General features: G+C 44.7%; 1 protein-coding gene across 1 annotated transcript; it reads right to left on the reverse strand.

The window, feature by feature from the left end:
- Positions 1-555: 555 nt before the first annotated feature.
- On the reverse strand, positions 556-1,014 carry ATOH7 (atonal bHLH transcription factor 7). The gene has a single exon (XM_066243889.1). The coding sequence runs from the start codon at positions 1,012-1,014 to the stop codon at positions 556-558; it is 459 nt and encodes a 152-aa protein (XP_066099986.1).
- Between the last annotated feature and the right edge of the window lie 20,231 nt (positions 1,015-21,245).

Below are 21,245 nucleotides of genomic sequence, written 5' to 3' on the forward strand. Positions count from 1 at the left end.
AATATATACACAATTTTTTAAAATGCAGAGCATTAGCACTCATGTACTCTACTGAAAAAGGTCTACGTCATGCATGCACACACAATGCACTAAGAATACATGCATTTACACGACAGGAAGGTAGCTAGCTATCTTTTAAGCATACACAAGGAATGGATACTGCAGCTTCACTTGAACAGGACAAACTTACAAAGTTTAAGGAAGCTATTCCTGCTCCGAGGACTAAAACCGCAGTATAGCCTAACCCTATTTTTTCTTAAGGTTGTTTTCCCTCAAAGTAGTCCAGAAAAAGAGAGGGAAAATTATTTTCACAGCAATCAAAACCATTCACAAGATCCATCAATGAAATCTGCAAAATACTGATAAGAAGGGAAAAAAGAAAGACAGTAAAATCATTGTGTCCACAGACTAGTGATGCGAATAAAAGTAACCTGAAAGTTTGCTAATTTTATTCTAAAATTGCATCCTTGGCTACCGAAAGCCCCTGCAGATACTAGGATAACGGATGCAGTCCCGTAACTACATCCCTGGGCATCACCCTCCAGGCCGCGCACTCTAACTGGCCATCTGGAAGGGCTCGGGCTGTAAGCCGAAGAGCCTCTGGCCATAGGGCTCACTCTCGCCCGGCAGCTTCGCGCCCGCAAAGGGGAGGTAGTGGTCGCGGCCGAAGTGCTCACAGTGTAGATTGACCCAGTCTCGCTCCGACCCGAAACGCTCGGCCTCCGCCAGGATGCGGGTGAGAGCCATGATGTAGCTTAGCGCCATCTGCAGGGTCTCATACTTGGACAGCTTTTTATCCTGACCCCACTGAGGCACCACCCTGCGCAGGCGGTCGAAGGCAGTGTTGAGCCCCTGCATGCGGCGGCGCTCGCGCGCGTTGGCCGCCAGGCGCCTGCGCGCCGCGCTCTCCAGCCGCCCGGCCCCGGCGCACGTGCCCGTGCACTCGGCGCCGCCGGCGCACGGGGGCGCGGCACGCGCTCCGGCCGCGGAGTTGCTGGGCTTGCAGGACTTCATCCCCCGCGGGAAGGGGGTGGGGGGCGCGCCGAGCTCGCTCGCGGGCTCGGGACCTGCGCGTGGGCTGGTCGGCCGAGCAGCTAGCTCCCCAACGTGGCTGTTCTCAACAAGTAAGTTACATACACAGCAGCTCGCGTGGAATCAAAGTTTACAGTTTCGCCTCTGTCCTACTGGATCGGATCACCAGCTTGCTGTCTCTTCAGTTGCCCAAAGTCAGGGGAAACTGAGACGCTGAGGAGAAAGTCATTTTCCCAGCATGAAGTTGAAACAGAAGGGGACCTTCTTGCGGCAGAATTTAGTGTGGCTGGTTCGGGAAAGGCCTTTCAAGTCCTCTGGGAAAGCCCGAGACCTCTTTTCAGGAAGGTAAAATCTTTCTCGAAGCTCAGATAGGGAAGGAGCGCGTTTTCCGCAGTAGCTGTTGGAGAAGGCTGGATAAATCTTTGAGGGAGGAGAATTTATAGTAGAGGGCTGAAGGAGGGAACAGGTGGTGGCAGGTGGGCGGGCGTCCCTTGGTTTCCATCTCAGCACCTTCCTACCCTGGGAACTGCAGGGGGGGAAGGGGGACGATGCACAGCAATATCCTGACATTACAGCCTTCGTCTGTTGAAGTTTCTCCAAAGCTATGTCCAACAGTAACACACCATCTGGAGTGGCCTAACTGTCCCCAAAAGAATAACGAAGTGGGGGGGGGGGAGTATGGTCCGGCTTTTTCTATATTAACGGGCACTTCCCGGGATCAGAAACTTAACCGAGGTTTTAAATTTACTTGAAATAATTTGCATGACCATGTTGGTCTTGGAATTATGGACTGTATCAGTTTAGTATAAGATTTAGCTTTGTCAAGATGTGTGACAATTTTGGATAATGCTGATCTAATATGTTGACATTTTAATTTTAGCTATTAATTTGGGACAAATTAGCAGGTCCTAATATTGCAGACCTGGAATTTTACTGTGCAGATAATGTGGCTGTTTTCTGCAGAATAATTTATTATAATATCAAAAGATATTAATGGAATGTCAAAAGTTTTAATTATTTTCATTATATGATTCCATGAGTTTGGACACTTAGGCAAATTAATTCAGAATTTATACTCCATTTCTTCTGACACAGGTTCATAAGTGTTTGGGGGGCATACATTAAGAGGATAGTCACTTAATTATTTAATTTGACATTTAAATTTAGTAAGACTAACCATAATGCACATATATGTGGAAAATGGAAAATTAAGTAATTTGTAAGGTTTTTAAAAATAGCCCCTATTGGAAGGTTTATTCCCCCCACCTCACGAACACTGTAAATATTTCATACTACTTGGATGTTTCAGTTGTGTCAAATGTCCTCAGGAACAATAATGAAGCACGATTTCTACTATTGATAATGATGGGCTGATTTATACAGAGAATCCATTAGCTTGGTTTTCTCATCACAGCTTTTTTCTAGCACTTAAGGAAGAGTGGCAAAGAAACCCACTGCAACTTGATTCAAGCCAGGATTATTTCTGGATTCTTCAGGAAGACCAAATATGTTCTTTTTCCTTTTGAAACATGGGTTTGTCATCATTATTCTCAGCCATTTCTGTTTAATTACATTGCCAACAAACTCTCACAAATCCTGAGTCTTTTAACTGTGACTTACTTCCTCCACATTGCCTCGGACTGAAACCCCATTGTGATGCTGTGACTCCAAGTCCAGTCTTCCCATAAATAGTTGATTAATCCCCAGCTGAAGCAATGACAATGAAATGAAGTTGAGTAACATGAAGACAATAGAATGCAAATGAACATTAATGATCTCCTGCATGACAGATGTTGAACACAGACTTTTGCATGGAGCCACTCAGCTCTATTACTCTGGGTCTTAACAGTCTTGGTCAGGACCGGTAGTCCTGTGATTACTTAATGACTATGTTGTTTAGTCATTAAGATACCAGATTTATTTTGAGTTCTTATGGAAATCTTGCCCTATTAGTGCTATAATTTCTCATGTTCATATATCTCGTCCCTTTTCCCCAAAGAGCCTCCTCTGTGCTACTCTTTGCTACTCTTTGGAATACTCCCCTACATACTATGCACTTATTCTGGACACTAATGACCAAAGTGCTAATGAGATGCATGATTTTGCAGGTAGGCCATGGTATTCAGGTTTGATGATATTATAGCCTGTGCACCAAAAGATTCAAAAGCATAACAAGAGAAAAGGGGAACATAGCAAATTGTATGCACACAGCACAGCTGTATCAGAACATAAATTGGCAGATATCTGTGACATAAAATTGACCCAAGAATAGACAGTATTGCTGCAATAAAGGGCCTTAGAAGGTATATAGTGAGACATTTCCCAAATATATTCTGAAGGACAATTTAGTAGTACTATAAAGATGCTTCTGGCCTGACCAGGTGGTGGCGCAGTGGATAGAGCGTCGGACTGGGATGCGGAGGACCCAGGTTCGAGACCCCGAGTCACCAGCTTGAGCGTGGGCTCATCTGGTTTGAGCAAAAGCTCACCAGCTTAGACCCAAGGTCGCTGGCTCAAGCAAGGGGTTACTCGGTCTGCTGAAGGCCCGCAGTCAAGGCACATATGAGAAGGCAATCAATGAACAACTAAGGTGTCGCAATGAGCAACGAAAAACTAATGATTGATGCTTCTCATCTCTCCGTTCCTGTCTGTCTGTCCCTGTCTATCCCTCACTCTGACTCTGTAAAAAAATAAAATAAAATAAGTAAGAAATCTTTTTTTAAAAAAAAAAAGATGCTTCTGGAGAAAAGAACTCCATTGTTAAGTATGTTTGGAAAACATATTTGCTATCTCCTGCCTGGAGAATCATGAAGAAAAATTGGTATAGTAAAGTTTCTAGGAAGTCCAGCAGTAAAGAAGCCTATTGACTCTAGTGTTTCCTAAACTTCCTTGACCACAGAACTCTTTTTCTTTTTTCTAGAAAGACCTATTAACAGAGTTCCTTGGTACTGTACACACTTTTTCAAACCTCATCTAGGACTTCCCATTTGCTTTGTGGACGAGACTGAGATCCAGAGACAACTAACTATGCTCAAAGGTACTGAGCAATTTAATGACTGAATTAAGACAAGAAGTCAAATCTTCTGTGTCCTTTGATTTTAGAGGTTTTAAAATTAACTTAATACAAACCCCTTATTTTATGAGGCAACAGAGATCCCCCATGACTTCCCAAGTCAGACAAACCACTAGTAAAAGTTTCAGGAATAGAATTAGAAATTTTGTGCTCAAAGTACAGTGCATTTATGTTTTAACCCTAGTGTCTAGCACAGTGCCTAGAAAATAATAGGTAATAAATGACCCAAACTGAATGGCTAGAAAATAAATTAGAAAAGTAACAGATAGATGCTGATCAGAATGAGTACAATCCTAGTGAATAACCCATATGAATGATTTTTGTTCCTTCATCTTCTAAAGCAGTGGTCCCCAACCCCCGGGCCGTGGACCGGTACCAGTCCATGGGCCATTTGGTACCGATCCGCAGAGAAAGAATAAATAACTTATGTTATTTTCGTTTTATTTATATTTAAGTCTGAACGATGTTTTATTTTTAAAAAATGACCAGATTCCCTCTGTTACATCCGCCTAAGACTCACTCTTGACGCTTGTCTCAGTCACATGATACATTTATCCGTCTCACCCTAAAGGCTGGTCCATGAAGATATTTTCTGACATTAAACCGGTCCGTGGCCCAAAAAAGGTTGGGGACCACTGTTGTAAAGAACACACAAATTTTGAATGCAAAATGGATTTTTCTTGCCTTGGCCGGGTAGCTCAGTTGGTTGAAGCATCCTTCCAATATGCCAAAGTTGTGGGCTCAAACCCTAGGCAGCACACTTAGAAGAATCAATCAATGAATGCATGAATAAGTAGAACAACAAATCTGTTCTCTTTTTCTTTTTCTTATTTTCTCTCTCTCTAAAATCAATTAAAATATTTGAATAAAAAATGGATTCTTTTTATCAGAAACACATCCATAGCTGTTTGAGGCAGAAGAACATGCCTATCAGACTAATTTCCACAGTGTTTTTATAGGTGAGGGCAAGATCCTACTTGGTGGATTGGCAGTTACTATTATGTCTGGAGGTTGGCCAGAAATCAAAACTGGCAGATGGATATGGGACAGAGGGGAAGGTAGGAGGTTATACCTGTAGGAGTAGAAATATAGAAATGTTGTTTTAGAGATAAAAGATAATGGCTGGAAATTATTACATAAAATCTGTAGAATAGGTTCAAGAGTAAACATTCCCTTGATTATCCAAAATCATATTTAATAAAATGAAAACTCTCCAAATAAACACAATTAAAGAGAGGAAAACACTTAGCAAAAAATATTCATTCTGAAATTTGCAGAGAAAAATACGGAAAGTGAGGAACAGGGCTTCCTTCTGGAGTGGCTCCTCCAATAAGGGGACTCTGGGTCCCTGAAAGACTCAGGTAAGCCAAAGAAAGACAAAAGAATGATGAAGTTGTGAAGTTGAGTTCCATTTATATTTTATTAAAGACCAAAAGAACAAGGTGTTAAAAGTTCTTATAATTTTGTGATGTGTTATAAGGTTACTGCTCACAAAAGAATTTATATGTTTAGAGAAAGGGAGAAGCAAAGTTTTATACCTCTGTTCCCTGCCCCTCAGAGACCCAGAAAAGAGAAACCCAGTGCAGGGCAGAAACCAAGAAGGGACAGAGACTAGTAATGAGGCCAAGAGAAAGATGACAAAGATGGGGGGCCCTTCTCCAGACTCAGAAAGCCCTGGCTCACCAAGCGGCCCCAAGTGATTCTCCAACCCCTAGTCACTTCACACAGTGCATGAAAATTCTGGCATGGCAGTCAGAGTGTCTTGTGACATGACTTAAACCGACTTGCATGGTTTGGACTCTTCATTCATAATTCTCAATAATGGATCTTAGCCTCCTTTTAGCATCTGGGCTAATCCCCATTTTAGAAGTCAGTTTTGAATCCTGGATCTCCTACAACTAGCTGTATGCTATAGCAGAAATCACTTCTGCTTTTCCATATGCAAAGTGGAATGATAATACCTAATTCACAGGTCAGAAGTGAGCATTAAAATAAGATTGTATGCGCAGTGGATAAAGCATCGACCTGGAAATGCTGAGGTCGCCGGTTCGAAACCCTGGGCTTGCCTAGTCAAGGCACATATGGGAGTTGATGCTTCCTGCTCCTCCCCCCTTCTCTCTCTCTCTCTCTCCTTTCTAAAATGAATAAAAAAAATAAATAAATAAGATTGTATGCTGTGAAGGACTGCCTGGTCCCTAAGAAAGTCATTTCTTTTTTTTTTTTTAATTTTTTTTAAATTTTATTTATTCATTTTAGAGAGGAGAGAGAGACAGAGAGAGAGAAGGGGGGGGAGGAGCAGGAAGCATCAACTCCTATATGTGCCTTGACCAGGCAAGCCCAGGGTTTCGAACCAGCGACCTCAGCATTTCCAGGTCGACGCTTTATCCACTGCGTCACCACAGGTCAGAAGAAAGTCATTTCTTAAATGATAGTTAAATATTACATATGATGAATAGTTTTTACAAATGATAATGAAAATGAATTTATTTGTTTCTGCAGATTTCAAATTTAAGGAATAATTTTTGAACCATTTACACATAAAACTAACTACAGTTGGTCGTTTTGTAACTTCCAGCTGTGTGACCTTGGGCAACTTACTTAACCTCTCTGTCCCTCTTATCCTATCTGTAAAAGAGGGTTTATAATAGAACCAATCGTGTAAAACTGATATGACGATTGAATTAGTTACTCTTTGTAAAGCACTTAGATGTATGCCTAGCATACAATTAAATGCAATATAGGTGCTTGTTTAGAGAAACAAAGAGACTTGTTGCAGTTATCCAGGATGTAGACTAGCCATCCCTCCTTATCCTCATTTTGCCATATTTCCCTGTGCTTCGGTGTTTGTCTCATAGACTGAGCAAGGATAGGAAGAGGAGGGCATATTCAGAGGAGTTCCTTTTGCCTTTGATATTGGAGTAATCTAAGATTGAAATATCAGAGACAGAAGAAAAAAAAAAGCTACTCAGGGCCTTACTGGGTAGTAAATTTGGTGGTTTCATAGTGGAGGTTCACTTTTACAGTTACAGACACATATAGCAGGTCCTCTAATACCCTTTTTTCCAGTGTCATTTCATTACAACATTGACGTCGGCCCAGGTAACTGTCGAGTTCGCACACTCTTGATGTTTGTGTGGGTTTTCTCCAGGTACCCGTCTCCAGCCACATCCCAGAGCTGTGCACATTAGGTGGATTGCTGTGTCTAAACCGTCCCAGTCTGAGTGACTATGGGTAGGGGTGTGGTGCGCCCTGCAGTGGAAGGACATCCTGTCCAGGGTAGGTTCCCATTTTATGCCCCTCGGCTGCTAGGAGAACCTCTGGCCACCTGCAACCCTGAACCAGAATAAGCAGGCTGAAAAAGAATTATCTTACTTGTTTTTATTGCCCTTTCTTAAATGTACATATAGCTCATATTTTTTTCAGTATTTACCGTATTTTTCGCTCCATAAGATGCACCTGACCATAAGACACACCTAGAGTTTTAAGGAGGAAAATAAGAAAAAAAATATTCTAAACCAAATGGTGTGTTAAAATATTTAATAAAATATCGTATTTTCCACTCCATAAGACACATGGGCATTTTCCCCTCCACTTTTTTTTTTTTTTTTTTTGTATTTTTCTGAAGCTGGAAACGGGGAGGTAGTCAGACTCCCGCATGCGCCCGACAGGGATCCACCCAGCATGCCCACCAGGGGGCGATGCTCTGCCCATCCTGGGCATCACCATGTTGCGACCAGAGCCACTCTAGCGCCTGAGGCAGAGGCCACAGAGCCATCCCCAGTGCCCGGGCCATCTTTGCTCCAGTGGAGCCTTGGCTGCGGGAGGGGGAGAGAGAGACAGAGAGGAGTGATAGGGGGAGGGGTGGAGAAGCAGATGGGCGCTTCTCCTGTGTGCCCTGGCCGGGAATCGAACCTGGGACTTCCGCACACCAGGCTGATGCTCTACCACTGAGGCAACCGGCCAGGGCCCCCCTCCACTTTTTTGGGGGAAAAAAAGTATGTCTTATGGAGCGAAAAATACGGTAATATTGGAAATGTTTGAGGTCTTTATTTAGAAGTTTTGCAGGGTTTTGTGACTAGAAATATGCCTTAGGAACTTAACTCTTGTTTATATAAATTATTCTGTAGTAAAATTGGTTTTGTTATATGATATTTTCCTTAAAGTTGCCATTTTCAAGAATTTATTGATGATGTTAAGTGAGCTCTTATATTTTAAAGTGTTAATTTTCACGGGATCTTCTGCTTTTCTTTTTTCTTTTTTTTTTTTTTTTTTTTTTTTTTGACAGAAACAGAAAAAGGGACAGATAGAGACAGACAGGAAGGGTGAGAGATGAGAAGCATCATTCTTCATTGCAACACCTTAGTTGTTCATTGATTGCTTTTTCATATGTGCCTTGACTGGGTTTGGGGGGGGGACTACAGCAGAGTGAGTGACTGCTTGCTCAAGCCAGTGATCTCGGGCTCAAGCCAGTGACCATAGGGTCATGTCTATGATCCCACGCTAAATCTAGAGACCCTGCACTCAAGCTGGTGCCCACCCTCAAGCCAGCGACCTTGGAGATTCAAACCTGGGTCCTCTGCATCCCAGTCCGACACTCTATCCACTGCGCCACTGCCTGGTCAGGCATGCTCAGCTTTTCCAGTGGCAAATATTTATATTCACCATCCAGGGCCCTTCCTTTCTGAATACTGAGGTTTGTGAGAAGATAAATCAATAATCATGTGTCTTTTCATGAGCTTAGAAACAGAACAAAAGGAATCTTAGGGATATGTTGGACTCTTTTTGGGGTAGAAGCTACATTTTTGAGAATGCCCTTTTTGTGCTTCCAGGTTTGAGTTGAGCAAAAGGGAAGTTGCATGAGCTTTGGCAGGTGAAAGTGAAGCCACCATGCTCTGAACATCACTGTTGCTGGAGGCCATGAAAGAGACCCAGAAGTGCTGGTAGATTTGTCTTCTTGCTCTTTCTCTCTGTGTATCCAGGGCTCCAGCCCTACTGACCAACAGTGGCCCCGGGCCTACTATCAGATGCTTGTGCAGACTCACAGAGGTAGTAGCCACAAAGATCTGACTTCTTCACTAGTCTTCCTACTCAGTTTTACTCCAGCAGCTGGACGTACCTGGCTTTCAGACTGGGGTCTAGGTTGCTTAGTGAGCAAAGCTAAGACTGCTTAGTGATTGTTCTCTGATCTTTAGACAACCCTTTTTAGACCTTTATGTCCCTAGTTTCTTCCCCAGTTATGTAAGTCCTCATCCTTAAATTAAATTCCTTCTCACAGTGGTTCGACTTCCCTGGTTGACCTCTGACTGACAAGAGAGGAATCTCTCATGCAGGCCACAGGTCACAGGCCCATTGCTGCCTCCCAGTGGAGGCCCTCTAACTGGTGCCCATTGTCTGTGTGTCCACCAGGGTTAGAACCGTTGTCTCCTGAACTGTAATTACTATTTCCAACTGTTCAGCTCTGTGCTGGCAACATCAGGGATGAGCTAGCCTTTAGCCTAGTGGAATTCACTATCCAGTTGTAGAGATCGAAAAACTACCCTGGCCCTGGTTGGTTGGCTCAGTGGTAGAGCCTCGGCCTGGCATGCGGAAGTCCCGGGTTCAATTCCCGACCAGAGCACACAGGAGAAGCGCCCATCTGCTTCTCCACCCCCTCCCCCTCTCCTTCCTCTCTGTCACTCTCTCTTCCCCTCCCGCAGCCAAGGCTACATTGGAGCAAAGGTGGCCTCGGCGCTGGGGATGGCTCCATGGCCTCTGCCTCAGGCGCTAGACTGGCTCTGGTCACAACAGAGCGATGCCCCGGATGGGCAGAGCATCGCCCCCTGGTGGGCATGCTGGGTGGATCCCGGTCGGGCGCATGCAGGAGTCTGACTGCCTCCCCGTTTCCAGCTTCAGAAAATTACAAAAAAAAAAAAAAACCTACCCTGAAAGTAAGCCTCTTGGTCATGCTTCCCAAGAGGTGCACAAGACAGTTCATTAGAATATGAGAGAAAATTAGAAATTACTGATACTCATTTTATCTCATTCTTTTCATTTCTATCTTGGGGTATATTTTATACAGTACAGAGCAGGGGTCCCCAAACTTTTTACACAGGGGGCCAGTTCACTGTCCCTCAGACCGTTGGAGGGCCGGACTATTAAAAAAACAACTATGAGCCCTGGCCGGTTGGCTCAGCGGTAGAGCATTGGCCTGGCGTGCAGGGGACCCGGGTTCGATTCCCGGCCAGGGCACATAGGAGAAGCGCCCATTTGCTTCTCCACCCCCCCCTCCTTCCTCTCTGTCTCTCTCAAGGCTCCATTGGAGCAAAGATGGCCTGGGCACTGGGGATGGCTCCTTGGCCTCTGCCCTAGGCGCTAAAGTGGCTCTGGTTGCAGCAGAGCGATGCCCCGGAGGGGCAGAGCATCGCCCCTGGTGGGCATGCCGGGTGGATCCCGGTCGGGCACATGCGGGAGTCTGTCTGACTGTCTCTCCCCGTTTCCAGCTTCAGAAAAAAATACAAAAAAAAAAAAAACAACTATGAACAAATCCCTATGCACACTGCACATATCTTATTTTAAAGTAAAAAAACAAAACGGGAACAAATACAATATTTAAAATAAAGAACAAGTAAATTTAAATCAACAAACTGACCAGTATTTCAATGGGAACTATGCTCCTCTCACTGACCACCAATGAAAGAGATGCCCCTTCTGGAAGTGCAGCGGGGGCCGGATAAATGGCCTCAGGGGGCCGCATGTGGCCCGCGGGCCGTAGTTTGGGGACCCCTGGTACAGAGTATAAGTACGCATGCAGAGGTAAGCAAAAGTAGGTTTACAGTTCATATGGAAAAAGACATGCAGGTTATGATTATTACAATAGCTTTATTAACTCAAAAGAATATCACAGTGGCACTGTAAACCTACTTTTGCCCACCCCATATGTGAGTATATGCCAGTGGTTTTTTTGTTTTGTTTTGCTTTTTTCCTGATAGGAGTGTGTGATCACAAAAGCTGGGACCAACGTCCTAGATATGTGGCAATACATGATTAGTACCAGGAGGAACTCAGAATAGTTACTGTGCACTGGAGGTAAAATGATTTTGGCTGGCATCACTTCTGACATCACCTCTCACTGCAGGCACCTCAAAAAGCTGCTCCTCCACTGCCCAGGCTTACCCCCACCGTGGGGCTTCTCCACGCGTTGCTTTCTTAGTCTCAAATGCAGTTTCTCCAGATTTCTCCCAGCTGGCTCCATGGTGTTCTCCTGTTCTATTAGATGCTTTATGTCCTTAGTTATTTGTTTGGAAACTCCAGGAACTCAGGGTCTTCCTCTGTGCTGTTCCTAGCTGTGTCTCCAGTACCTAGAATTGTGTGTAGCACATAATAGATGCTCAAGAAATATCAGGTGAAGGAAGGAAGGAGGAAAGTGTAGATGGAGGGACCCCCACAGAAAGGGAGAGTAGATCCTGTCCCCTCTCAACACAGCTCTTTTTTCTCCTGCTAATACAGGCTTTCGGGGGGTAAATTGTACCCTCCAAAAGCAGTGGCAATGGTCCTGCTGCTTTTCTTTCTTATCTGAAATTGTGGTATTTGCTGTTTCACAGTGAGCAGGTGGCTTACTTCCCCAAAGGGTGGCTGTCATTACAATCCAGGGTTCAGGCAGTACCTGAGTCAGCTCAGAGTAAAAGCCCGGAGGCCTCACCGGCCCAGGCCAGCCGCTAATGCTGGCTCCCTGCCCCAGGGGAAAGTGGTTTTCTGTTGATTTTAGTTGGTACTGCTTTTTTGTTTGTTTGTGCAATTTCAGCAGCTTAGCTGAACAAGTTATTTTAAATGTCCAAATATCCAGGTATTTTAATTCTGAGACTGTGTTCCCATTCCTCCTTACTTTCATGTTTGATTCTTCCCTGCCTGAGCCCAGCCTTCTACTGACCTCCACTGAAGGGGGAGCGGCAAAAAAATACCATGCTTCCATGACCAGACATCTGTACCAATCAGATTCCTAGGCTTTTTCTAGTGGAATTTAATATTGGTAGCCATATGAGTACGTACTCTTTCCTATTCATATGGCAACCTTATACCAACTTACTTCATTGTTTCAAACTGATTTTCATCCATTCCTCTAGTCAACAAAAATGTATTGTACTTACTATGTGCCAGGATTGTAGACACTAGAAATAGAGTTGCCCACACTGCAACTGTCTCTACCCTGGTGAGTATTTATTAAAGTTTTGATTACTGATTGAGTTTGAGAGAGAGAGAAACATTGATTTGTTGTCTGACATTTATGCATTCATTGGCTGTTTTTTGATGTGCCCTGACTGGGATTGAACCTGCAACCTTGGCATATTGAGAAAATGCTCTAACCAACTGAACTACCCAGCCAGGGCCTCTACCCTGGTGAATATTTAAAACTGGTATTGTTAGTATCTTACAAATTTTATTTTCTGTTTTTCTAAATAGGTTATGTTCTTTGAAGGAAGGGGCAAATTTTAGATATCTGGGTCTTCCTGGAGTGTTCAGTAAATATGTATTCGCTGTTTCATTAACTGAAGTTCTTACTCAGGCTGACCTTAAGCTAAGGAAACCAATATCACAATATCATCACCACAAAAATAATTAATACTTTTTTTTTTGAAGCGAGAGAGTGGACCTGAACAGTAACTCAGTGCATAGAGCATCGGCTGGGCATATGGATGTCCTGGATTTGATTCCTGGTCAGGGCACACAGGAGAAGCAGCCATCTGCTTTCCCTGCACTCTCCCCCTCCCTCCCTACTTCTCCCCCCCCCCTTCTTTTCCTCATCCCTTCTGACAGCCAGTAGCTTGATTGGTTCGAACATCAGCACAGGTGCAGAGGATAACTCATTTGGTCCAAGCGTGTCAGCCTCAGGTGCTAAAAATAGCTTGGTTGATTCAAGCATCTTCCCCAGACCAGGTTGTCAGGTGGATCCCAGTTGGGGTGCACGTGGGAGGCTGCCTCACTATGCCCTGCTCTCACTTAAAAAATAAACTAAATAAAGTAAGAGGGAGGAAGGTAAAGAGATGAGAAGCATCAACTCCTAGTTGCATCAGTTTAGTTATTCATTGATTACTTCTCATACGTGCCTTGACCAGGCAGCTCAGGCTGAGCCAGTGACCCCATGCTCAAGGCCAGCGACCTTTGGGCTCAAGCCAGCAACCATGGGATCATGTCTGTGATTCCATGCTTAAGTTGGTGAGCCTGCACTCAAGCAGTTGACCTTGGGGTTTCAAACCTGGGACCTCCGTATCCGAGGTCAATGCTTTCTCCACTCCACCACCATTGGTCAGGCCAAAAACTTAATACTTTCAAGAAAAACCAACTGCTTACCAAGTGTTAGTTCCTATCTTCATAATACCCTTTGAGTAGGGACTTAAAATTTTTATTTTGTGGCCTAGGAAACCAAGGATCCTGGTTAAAGTGAGCCACACAGCCAGCAACTAGATTTGAAAGGCATTTCTCTTTCTTTTTACAGCCCATGCTCTGTGCTGCACTGAGTTTTGTTTGAAAGGGCTTTGATGCCAGGGAAGATCTGTTCATCACTGTGTTCTCAGTATCTGGAATGATGCCTGGCACACGGGAGATGCTCATTAAGTGTGCTGAGACACGTATGCTGTACTGGGCCAGGCCCAGACTGCCCAGCTCTGCTAAATAATAGGCAACGAGATGGATAATCTGTAGGGACAGACTGTGAACCGACTCTAAGATTTCTTTGGAGTGCCATCTCCCATTTCCTGAGCTCGATGTCTAATGTTCCTGGGGTTAATCAGAGACGCCTGAGGACTCACTGACTTGATCTTTCTTTTTTGGCTCCTCCTGCAAACCGCCCCCCTGCCCACTGCATGTCCTCTTCCTTAGGTTTCAGGAGGCCTTTCCCGACCCTCAGTCTGGTTAGTGGGGTCCCTCCTTTACCGTGATCTCTCTCCTCCCAAGACCTAGACACCTGCTCTTCTCTCAGACTAGGGGCCTGCTTGAACCTACAAATACCCCCTGGCCCCAGGCCCACCACTTGATCATTTCCACATTTCACCATACCTTTAGCCTCCTGCTCTGCATCTTCTTCACACAATATCAGATCCCTGGGAGTCGGTGCTAAAAAAGAGAGAACATAAGTTTACAGTGCTCCTCTGACACTGGGTTTCTGACCAGAATCCTCCTTGCAGACCGATTTCTCCAACGAGTTAGCTCTTCCGGCCCCGACCTTCCATATTACACGTTCACCTCCCCAGCACTGCCTGCTCTTGAGGCTTCAGTGGGCCAGACGACCGAGCACCCGTGGTATGCCAGTCATACAGTCACCACTGACTGCGGTGCTCAGATGACAAATGACAGAACATTTGTCCTGTTCCCCAGCAGCCAATGCCCAGTTGCCATGTTATGTGTCACTCTAGGTCACTTCATTCACTTAGCTTTCTCCGCTGCTAACTGCAGAACACTGAATTGGAACCCAGGTAACAGGTCCCTGCCTGCATGCTCCCGGTGATATGCAAGAGTCAGACAAGTCATCTCACATGGAAGTCAGAAATTCACCTAAATACTTGACAGTGTTAGGGCAAGAAACACCCCTAGGACACGGAGTTTACTGCAGAAGGCCATTATTAGAACCTCTTATGAGTTTTATCTTCCAAGTGTCCCCAGACTCAATGGGTCAGAGAAATTCCAGAGTGTTGACTGCAGTCCTCAAGGACCCTTTTCCCCATGCCTCACTTCCCCCAGAGGTCAGCTTTACAGGTACCCTAAAATCTTTACCAAGTGTGTCCTGAAACTGTTACCTTTCAACAAAGAAAAGGAAAATTCTGGCTTACACTTCTGTAGACTTTTTACTGCAGGACTTTTCAGAGCTCTTCCTATGATTATGATCCTTCTTGGGATGGGATATGCAATTTCCCAAATTATATAGCCACAGAGCAGTATATACAGAAAACCTTTTGGGAAAATGCAAGCTGAATCTATACTTTTACATTAAGGAGAAGGCCATCTTAAAAACATTTTAGTGGTTGATTTTTTTAAAAAATATCTGTATATCTTTATACTCAAAGTCTTTTCACTCACCATTTTAAAACTAATGCATCTGTTCCTTTTCCTCCGCATTCTAGTCATTCTTTCCAGTCCTGAAGATTTCTCTTATAAACTTGCTTGTAAGCATGCAAATTACCCAGGTGGTGCCGAGGGTGGGGCAGGTGTGCTGGAGGAAGCACATTGGGGCTGGGAAAACTTTTAGGACGAAAAACTGTCTGGCCAGAGGATGGTCAGAGGCTCACAGCTCAGTTGGCAGCCAGCCCAGAATTCGGCTGTGTATAAAGGAACTCAGGAAAGGAAGAAAGTGCCAATGGAGAGAAGGGCATCAGTGTCAGGCTCAGTTTCAAACTATGGCTTAACACACAGTTTATTGTCCAAGCCCTGGTGGTAGACACGTGGCTGTGAATACCTCGGTTATTTGAATGTTTCTAATTGTCCAATTAACTGATTATGAAGAGACAGAATCAGACAGCATATGCCTCCTGACAGAAAAAACAGCGCCTGTATATCTACTTAAAAATGGAACCTGAATGTTATTAGGCCTCCATATCTAACAATATATTTGTATTCAGGGGACAGAAAAACACGTTAAGTGATGCCATGGGGAGGCAATCAGCAAAATTTAGAATTGAGAATCTCAATAAGACAATTGACTAGTCTGTCAACAAATACACACATGAGGGAAAAGAAGTGGAGAGGGGACCAATAGAATTAGATAAGAGACTAGAATCATATCAGCTATACATATTGTGTGGGCATTGTTTGGATCCTGATTCAAATAGTTCAACTCTAAAAATATTTATGTGGCAATGAAGGAAATCTGGACACCGACTGCATGTTTGATGATAAGGAATTGTTCATTATTTTAGGTATAATATATAGTTATATGTTTAAGTCTTTATATTTTGGGAATACTATAATACAGTGTGTCCGTAAAGTCATGGTGCACTTTTGACCGGTCACAGGAAAGCAACAAAAGACGATAGAAATGTGAAATCTGCACCAAATAAAAGGAAAACTCTCCCAGTTTCATACCTATTCAGTGCAGTTCAATGTGGGCTCATGCACAGATTTTTTAGGGCTCCTTAGGTAGCTATCCCGTATAGCCTCTACAGACTCGTCACTGACTGATGGCCTACCAGAATGGGGTTTCTCCACCAAACTGCTGGTTTCCTTCAACTGCTTATCCCACCGAGTAATGTTATTCCTATGTGGTGGCACTTTGTTATAACGCACCCATATTCACATTGCACTTTGGTCACGGATTCGAATTTAGCAAGCCACAGAACACACTGAACTTTCCTCTGTACCGTCCACATCTCAACTGGCATGGCCGAGGGCTGCTCTGCTGTATACACAGTGTTACGTCATCATCTGCACATGCGCACATGCTGCCACATCATCCTACAGAACTGGGAGGGTTTTCCTTTTATTTGGTGCAGATTTCACATTTCTATCATCTTTTGTTGCTTTCCTGTGGCCAGTCAAAAGTGCACCATGACTTGACGGACACACTGTATCTGCAAGAAATTATATAATGTGTGGGATTTGCTTCAACATAATCTAGGAAGAAGGGAACGGGTAGAAATATAGGTAAAACACAATTGGCTATGAGTATATTGTTGAAGCTGGATGATAGGCTGTTGGGCAAATAAATTTAACGTGATTTTTATGCTCACTCTTATTGTTAAAAATGGCCACTGCTCACATGATGATGCTCTCACATGACACAGCTAATTGCCTTTCATGCTTGGGAAGGGGCTTGGTTATGCTAATGTGTGCTGAGAAGGGACTTTCACACCAAAAAGTTTTAAAAGGCGGAGCTAGGAGGCCATTTTGCAGAGAGACCACGTTCTTGCAGAGAAGGAGGAGACCATGTTGTAGCAGGGCAGACAGAGGCCACATGGTGGTTGGAGAGAGGAGGCAAAAAGGCGGAGTGCTGAAGGAGAAGCCAGTTTGTGCAGACTTTGTGCAGAGAGAAGGAGATGGGGAACAGAGGTGAATAAGGATGGTGGAGCCTATGATTCTAGGAAAAAACTGGAGAAAGTGGCTTTGGTAGCCCTGAATGGAAAGGGAAGTGTTTCCCCGCTGTGTGGATTTTCTCGCCCACCAGTTACAAGCAGGAATTAAAGTTTATGGCCCACCAGTTCTTGGTTCCACAGTTTCATCACTGTCTGCCCGAATTAAATGCAAACCTGCACGAGCCAGGCGGCTGTGATGGTGGCCACAGCTACTGGCTTTACCTAAGCCTATTGTGGTTCATTATACCATTCCTCCTGTCTAAAATTCTCCATAATATGAAGTAAAAAAGGGAGGGAACAAGTTGATCATACAATATGTGCTCTTGAAATTAGAAAGAAATTAGTCAGCTGAAACTTTTCTTTCACAGTCGTTTGGTGATACTTTGGAAATGGGAACATACTTCAGAATAGGAACAGTGTGTGTCCTCAGGTGCTGTTGGTCAGCATCCAGGCCTTGAAGTCAAGGAGTAGCCCTCTTACAGTTCAGTCACACCAGACTCTGCTTCTGGGTTCCCAGATGCTAATCCAACCTTTTTCTAGTTTTACCCAAGACCGTCCTGGAGATAAACCTAGCTGCTTCACCCTGGTCTGATCCCAGTCTCTCTATTGTGTCGGGCAGAGGGAGAGAATAGGACACAGAGAGACAAAAGGATGGAACATTAGTCCTCAAGGGGGGAGCTCCGTAAGAAGCCTGTGGCTGCTGATTCATGACATGGAAACATGAACACTCAGGGAGCTTGGAGAAGGTTTGGTGAATCATACGAAGTCTATCATAAGCTAAAGCAAGACCACTGATGCCCTGAACAGCTCCTGCAGAAGTGAGGATGGGTTAGGGCAGCTGTGTGGGAGGAGACTAGTCCTGGCCATGGAGGGAGGATGCTCTTCATGGCCAGAAAAAAGAAGAAATTGACCTGGACCTTCCAGGGACTTTGTTGTGGACCGGTAATGGCAAAAAGCCATTATAGATTCAAGGCTTGGCAGGGGGCTTAAGTTCTACCCCCTCCATCTCCATATTTGGCTTTGATGCTCTGTGTTTGCACCCACTCCCCTTCCTTCCTTGGGTTGCAGGAAGCAATATACATACCCTTCCTCTGACTCTTTGTTTTCAGATGTTTGTAAAATTCACTAATGTATACTGTTTTTGCCTTGGGAGAGTTCCTGTCTTAGCCTTTGATGTGCAACTTTGTATCAGGGTCCTTGATTTGCATAGGTCCATATAATAAAGCGAACGGAGGCTGTGAGGCACTCAGATGCTGCCAGGCAGTTTGAGGAGTCCTCCCGGTCCCATCGGTTTTGTTCTGACAAAGTGTGTTTCCTTAATTCCGCACCGTTATTTGGAAGCTGCGCTGGTCCGCGGCAGGACTTGTGTCTTTAGTTCTGCTACGAAGTTACCCAAGCCTTGGTGACATCATATGGAAAATCTCGCTATTTGTGGAAGCTGAGAAGGAGACTCATCCCTTGCTCAAGGGTATTCCCCAGCTTCACAGTGGTCACTGGACCGAATCTCACATGTGGATCCTCACAAGAAGCCCTTTGCAGAACATAAGGCCTTCCCAATCTAAATCATGCCAAAGCATAGGTTAGCAGTGTACATCCTATGGAAAAACCATTTCTAGTACTAAGGTAGGAAATCATGGCCTGCTTCTCTCGATGCGTGTCGCCGAGGCTGTTAACTGAAGGTAACATTGTAGTTCATAAAGGAAAAGAAATGTACTTAGCTGCACAAATTTGTACAGCTTAGATGAGCCTGGGGCCTATTCTCAGAGACGTTGGCATCTGAATAATTAATAGGTGTCACCTGTTCTTAAAGACACCCACTTGGTCATTTTGGGTAGGCACAAATGTAAATCCCAGGTCACCAGCTGTAGATGTAAACCACTTAGCCAAGGAGCAGACTGAGCCTTGTAGGCCCTATGGTTGAAGATGCCTTTTATGGCAGAAATATTGTTATTGTGATATTCTCAAAGTTGGAGAACCCAGAGGTTTTTGCATTAAACCACTTGCAAACATCACAAGCCTACATATAAAACTCACACCTGCTTTTTTTTTCTGTGTGTGTGTGTGAGAGAGAGAGAGAGAGGGAGAGAGATGAGAAGCATCATCTCATAGTTGCAGCCCTGGCTGGTTTGCTCAGTGGTAGAGCGTCAGCCCAGGTTCAATTCCTGGTCAGGGCACACAGGAGAAGCACCCATCTGCTTCTCTACCCTTCCCCCTCTTCTTCCTCTCTGTCTCTCTCTTCCCCTCCCGCAGCCAAGGCTCCATTGAAGCAAAGTTGGCCCAGGTGCTGAGGACCACTTCAGGTGCTTGAATGGCTCCACTGGAAATGGAGCAATGGCCCAGATGGGCAGAGCATCAACCCGTAGTGGGCATGCCAAGTGGATCCCAGTCGGGTGCATATGGGAGTCTGTCTGACTGCCTCCCTGCTTCTAACTTAAGAAAAATACAAAAAGAAAAAATAATAATAACTCATAGTTGCAGCATCTTAGTTGTTCATTGATTGCTTTCTCATATGTGCCTTGACCAAGGGGCTCCAACAAAGCCATTGCTCAAACCAACAACCTTGGGTTCAAGCAAACAACTTTAGGCTTTAAGCCAGCAACCTTGGGCTCAAGCCAATGATCTTGGGCTTCAAGCCAGTAACCTTTGGGCTCAAGCTAGTGACCTTTGGGCTCAAGCTAGCAACCATGGGGTCATGTCTGTGATCCTATGCTCAAACCTGCGACCCCATGCTCAAACTGGAGAGCCCTCACTCAAGCCAGCAACTTCATGGTTTCAAACCTCAGCATCCCAGGCTGATGCTCTATCCACTGCACCACCACTGTTCAGGCTCTGCTTTTTTTTACTAGGAAACAGTGCCACTTAAGGTTCTTGGGAAAAAAAATAAGCCAGTCTTTAGTTAATTTAAACACAAAGGAGATGTGTAATATTATAAGTAGCAGCTCACTAAATGAAAGGAAGCTTGAACAACCAATTCTCTGGCAAATGTGAATGAAGATGACCTGAGCCCCTAGGAGCCGAGGCTCTTGGCCCTGGAGCACTATCCTGAGATGACTCTGCTCCAACCGACTTGTCTATTCCAGTTGAGTTTTTAAATACCAAGCAGAGAATTAGTGTACTAGCTTGTCAGGTGTCTAACTGTGCCCTGGAAACTGTACCATTTTTACAAGAGTTGGTTGTGAGCCAGAAGCCACTGCAATTTGAGTCTGTTAGAGAAAGAGGACCCTTCCATACTGCCCCAATGGTAGGATCCAGCTGAAGCTATAGATAAAAAATAATGAAGCATCTCATGGAAACTATGATTCTGGCTATAGCACAGTTCTCCAACCACCATTGCTCTCTGTTCATCTGGGAGAACTGGCCATTCCTGTCCATTCCTCATTCAGCCCCACTCAGAAAGGGCTCATTGCTCCTTCTCCCTAGGTGTCCATTGCAGTGAAACTGCCTCTGATGGGGGAGAGGAGTGTAGGGAACATACAGCCAGGCAGGAGGACCACATTCCATCAGAGTGGCCCTGAAGAAAGCAACCCTATCCCCAGATACACAATTTTTTTCCCATATGAGTTGGCACTAGATATTGATTACCCAACTCTTTCCTGGGAATGATCCACCTGAGAAATAGGACAGGCCCTGGCTGGTTGGCTCTGTGGTAGAGTGTCGGCACAGTGTGTGGATGTCCCAGGTTCGATTCCTGGTCAGGGCACACAGGAGAAGTGCCTGTCTGCTTCTATCCCTATCACTTTTCTCTTGTCTCTCTCTTCCTCTCCTGCAGCATGGCTCAGTTGGTTGGAGTGCGTTGGCCCCAGGCACTGAGGGGCTCTGTGGCCTCTGCCTCAGGCGCTAAGAAGAGCTCAGTTGCCGAGCAACAGAGCAACACCCCAGATGGACAGAGTATTGCCCCCTAGTGGGCTTTACGGGTTGATCCTGGTCAGGGCACATGCAGGAGTCTGTCTTTCTGTCTCCCCTCCTCTCACTGAATAAAAAAGAAAGAGAGAGAGAAAGAAAAAAAGGAAGAAAGAAAGAAAAGGAAAGAAAAAAGAAAGAGAAAGAAAAGAAACAGGACAGAAGCCATTTCCATTGCTATTGCAGGGTTCTCTGACATTCTGGTT

The sequence above is a fragment of the Saccopteryx bilineata genome, chromosome 9 (genome assembly GCF_036850765.1).
Source record: "Saccopteryx bilineata isolate mSacBil1 chromosome 9, mSacBil1_pri_phased_curated, whole genome shotgun sequence".
In the NCBI taxonomy this organism is placed as follows: Eukaryota; Metazoa; Chordata; class Mammalia; order Chiroptera; family Emballonuridae; genus Saccopteryx; species Saccopteryx bilineata.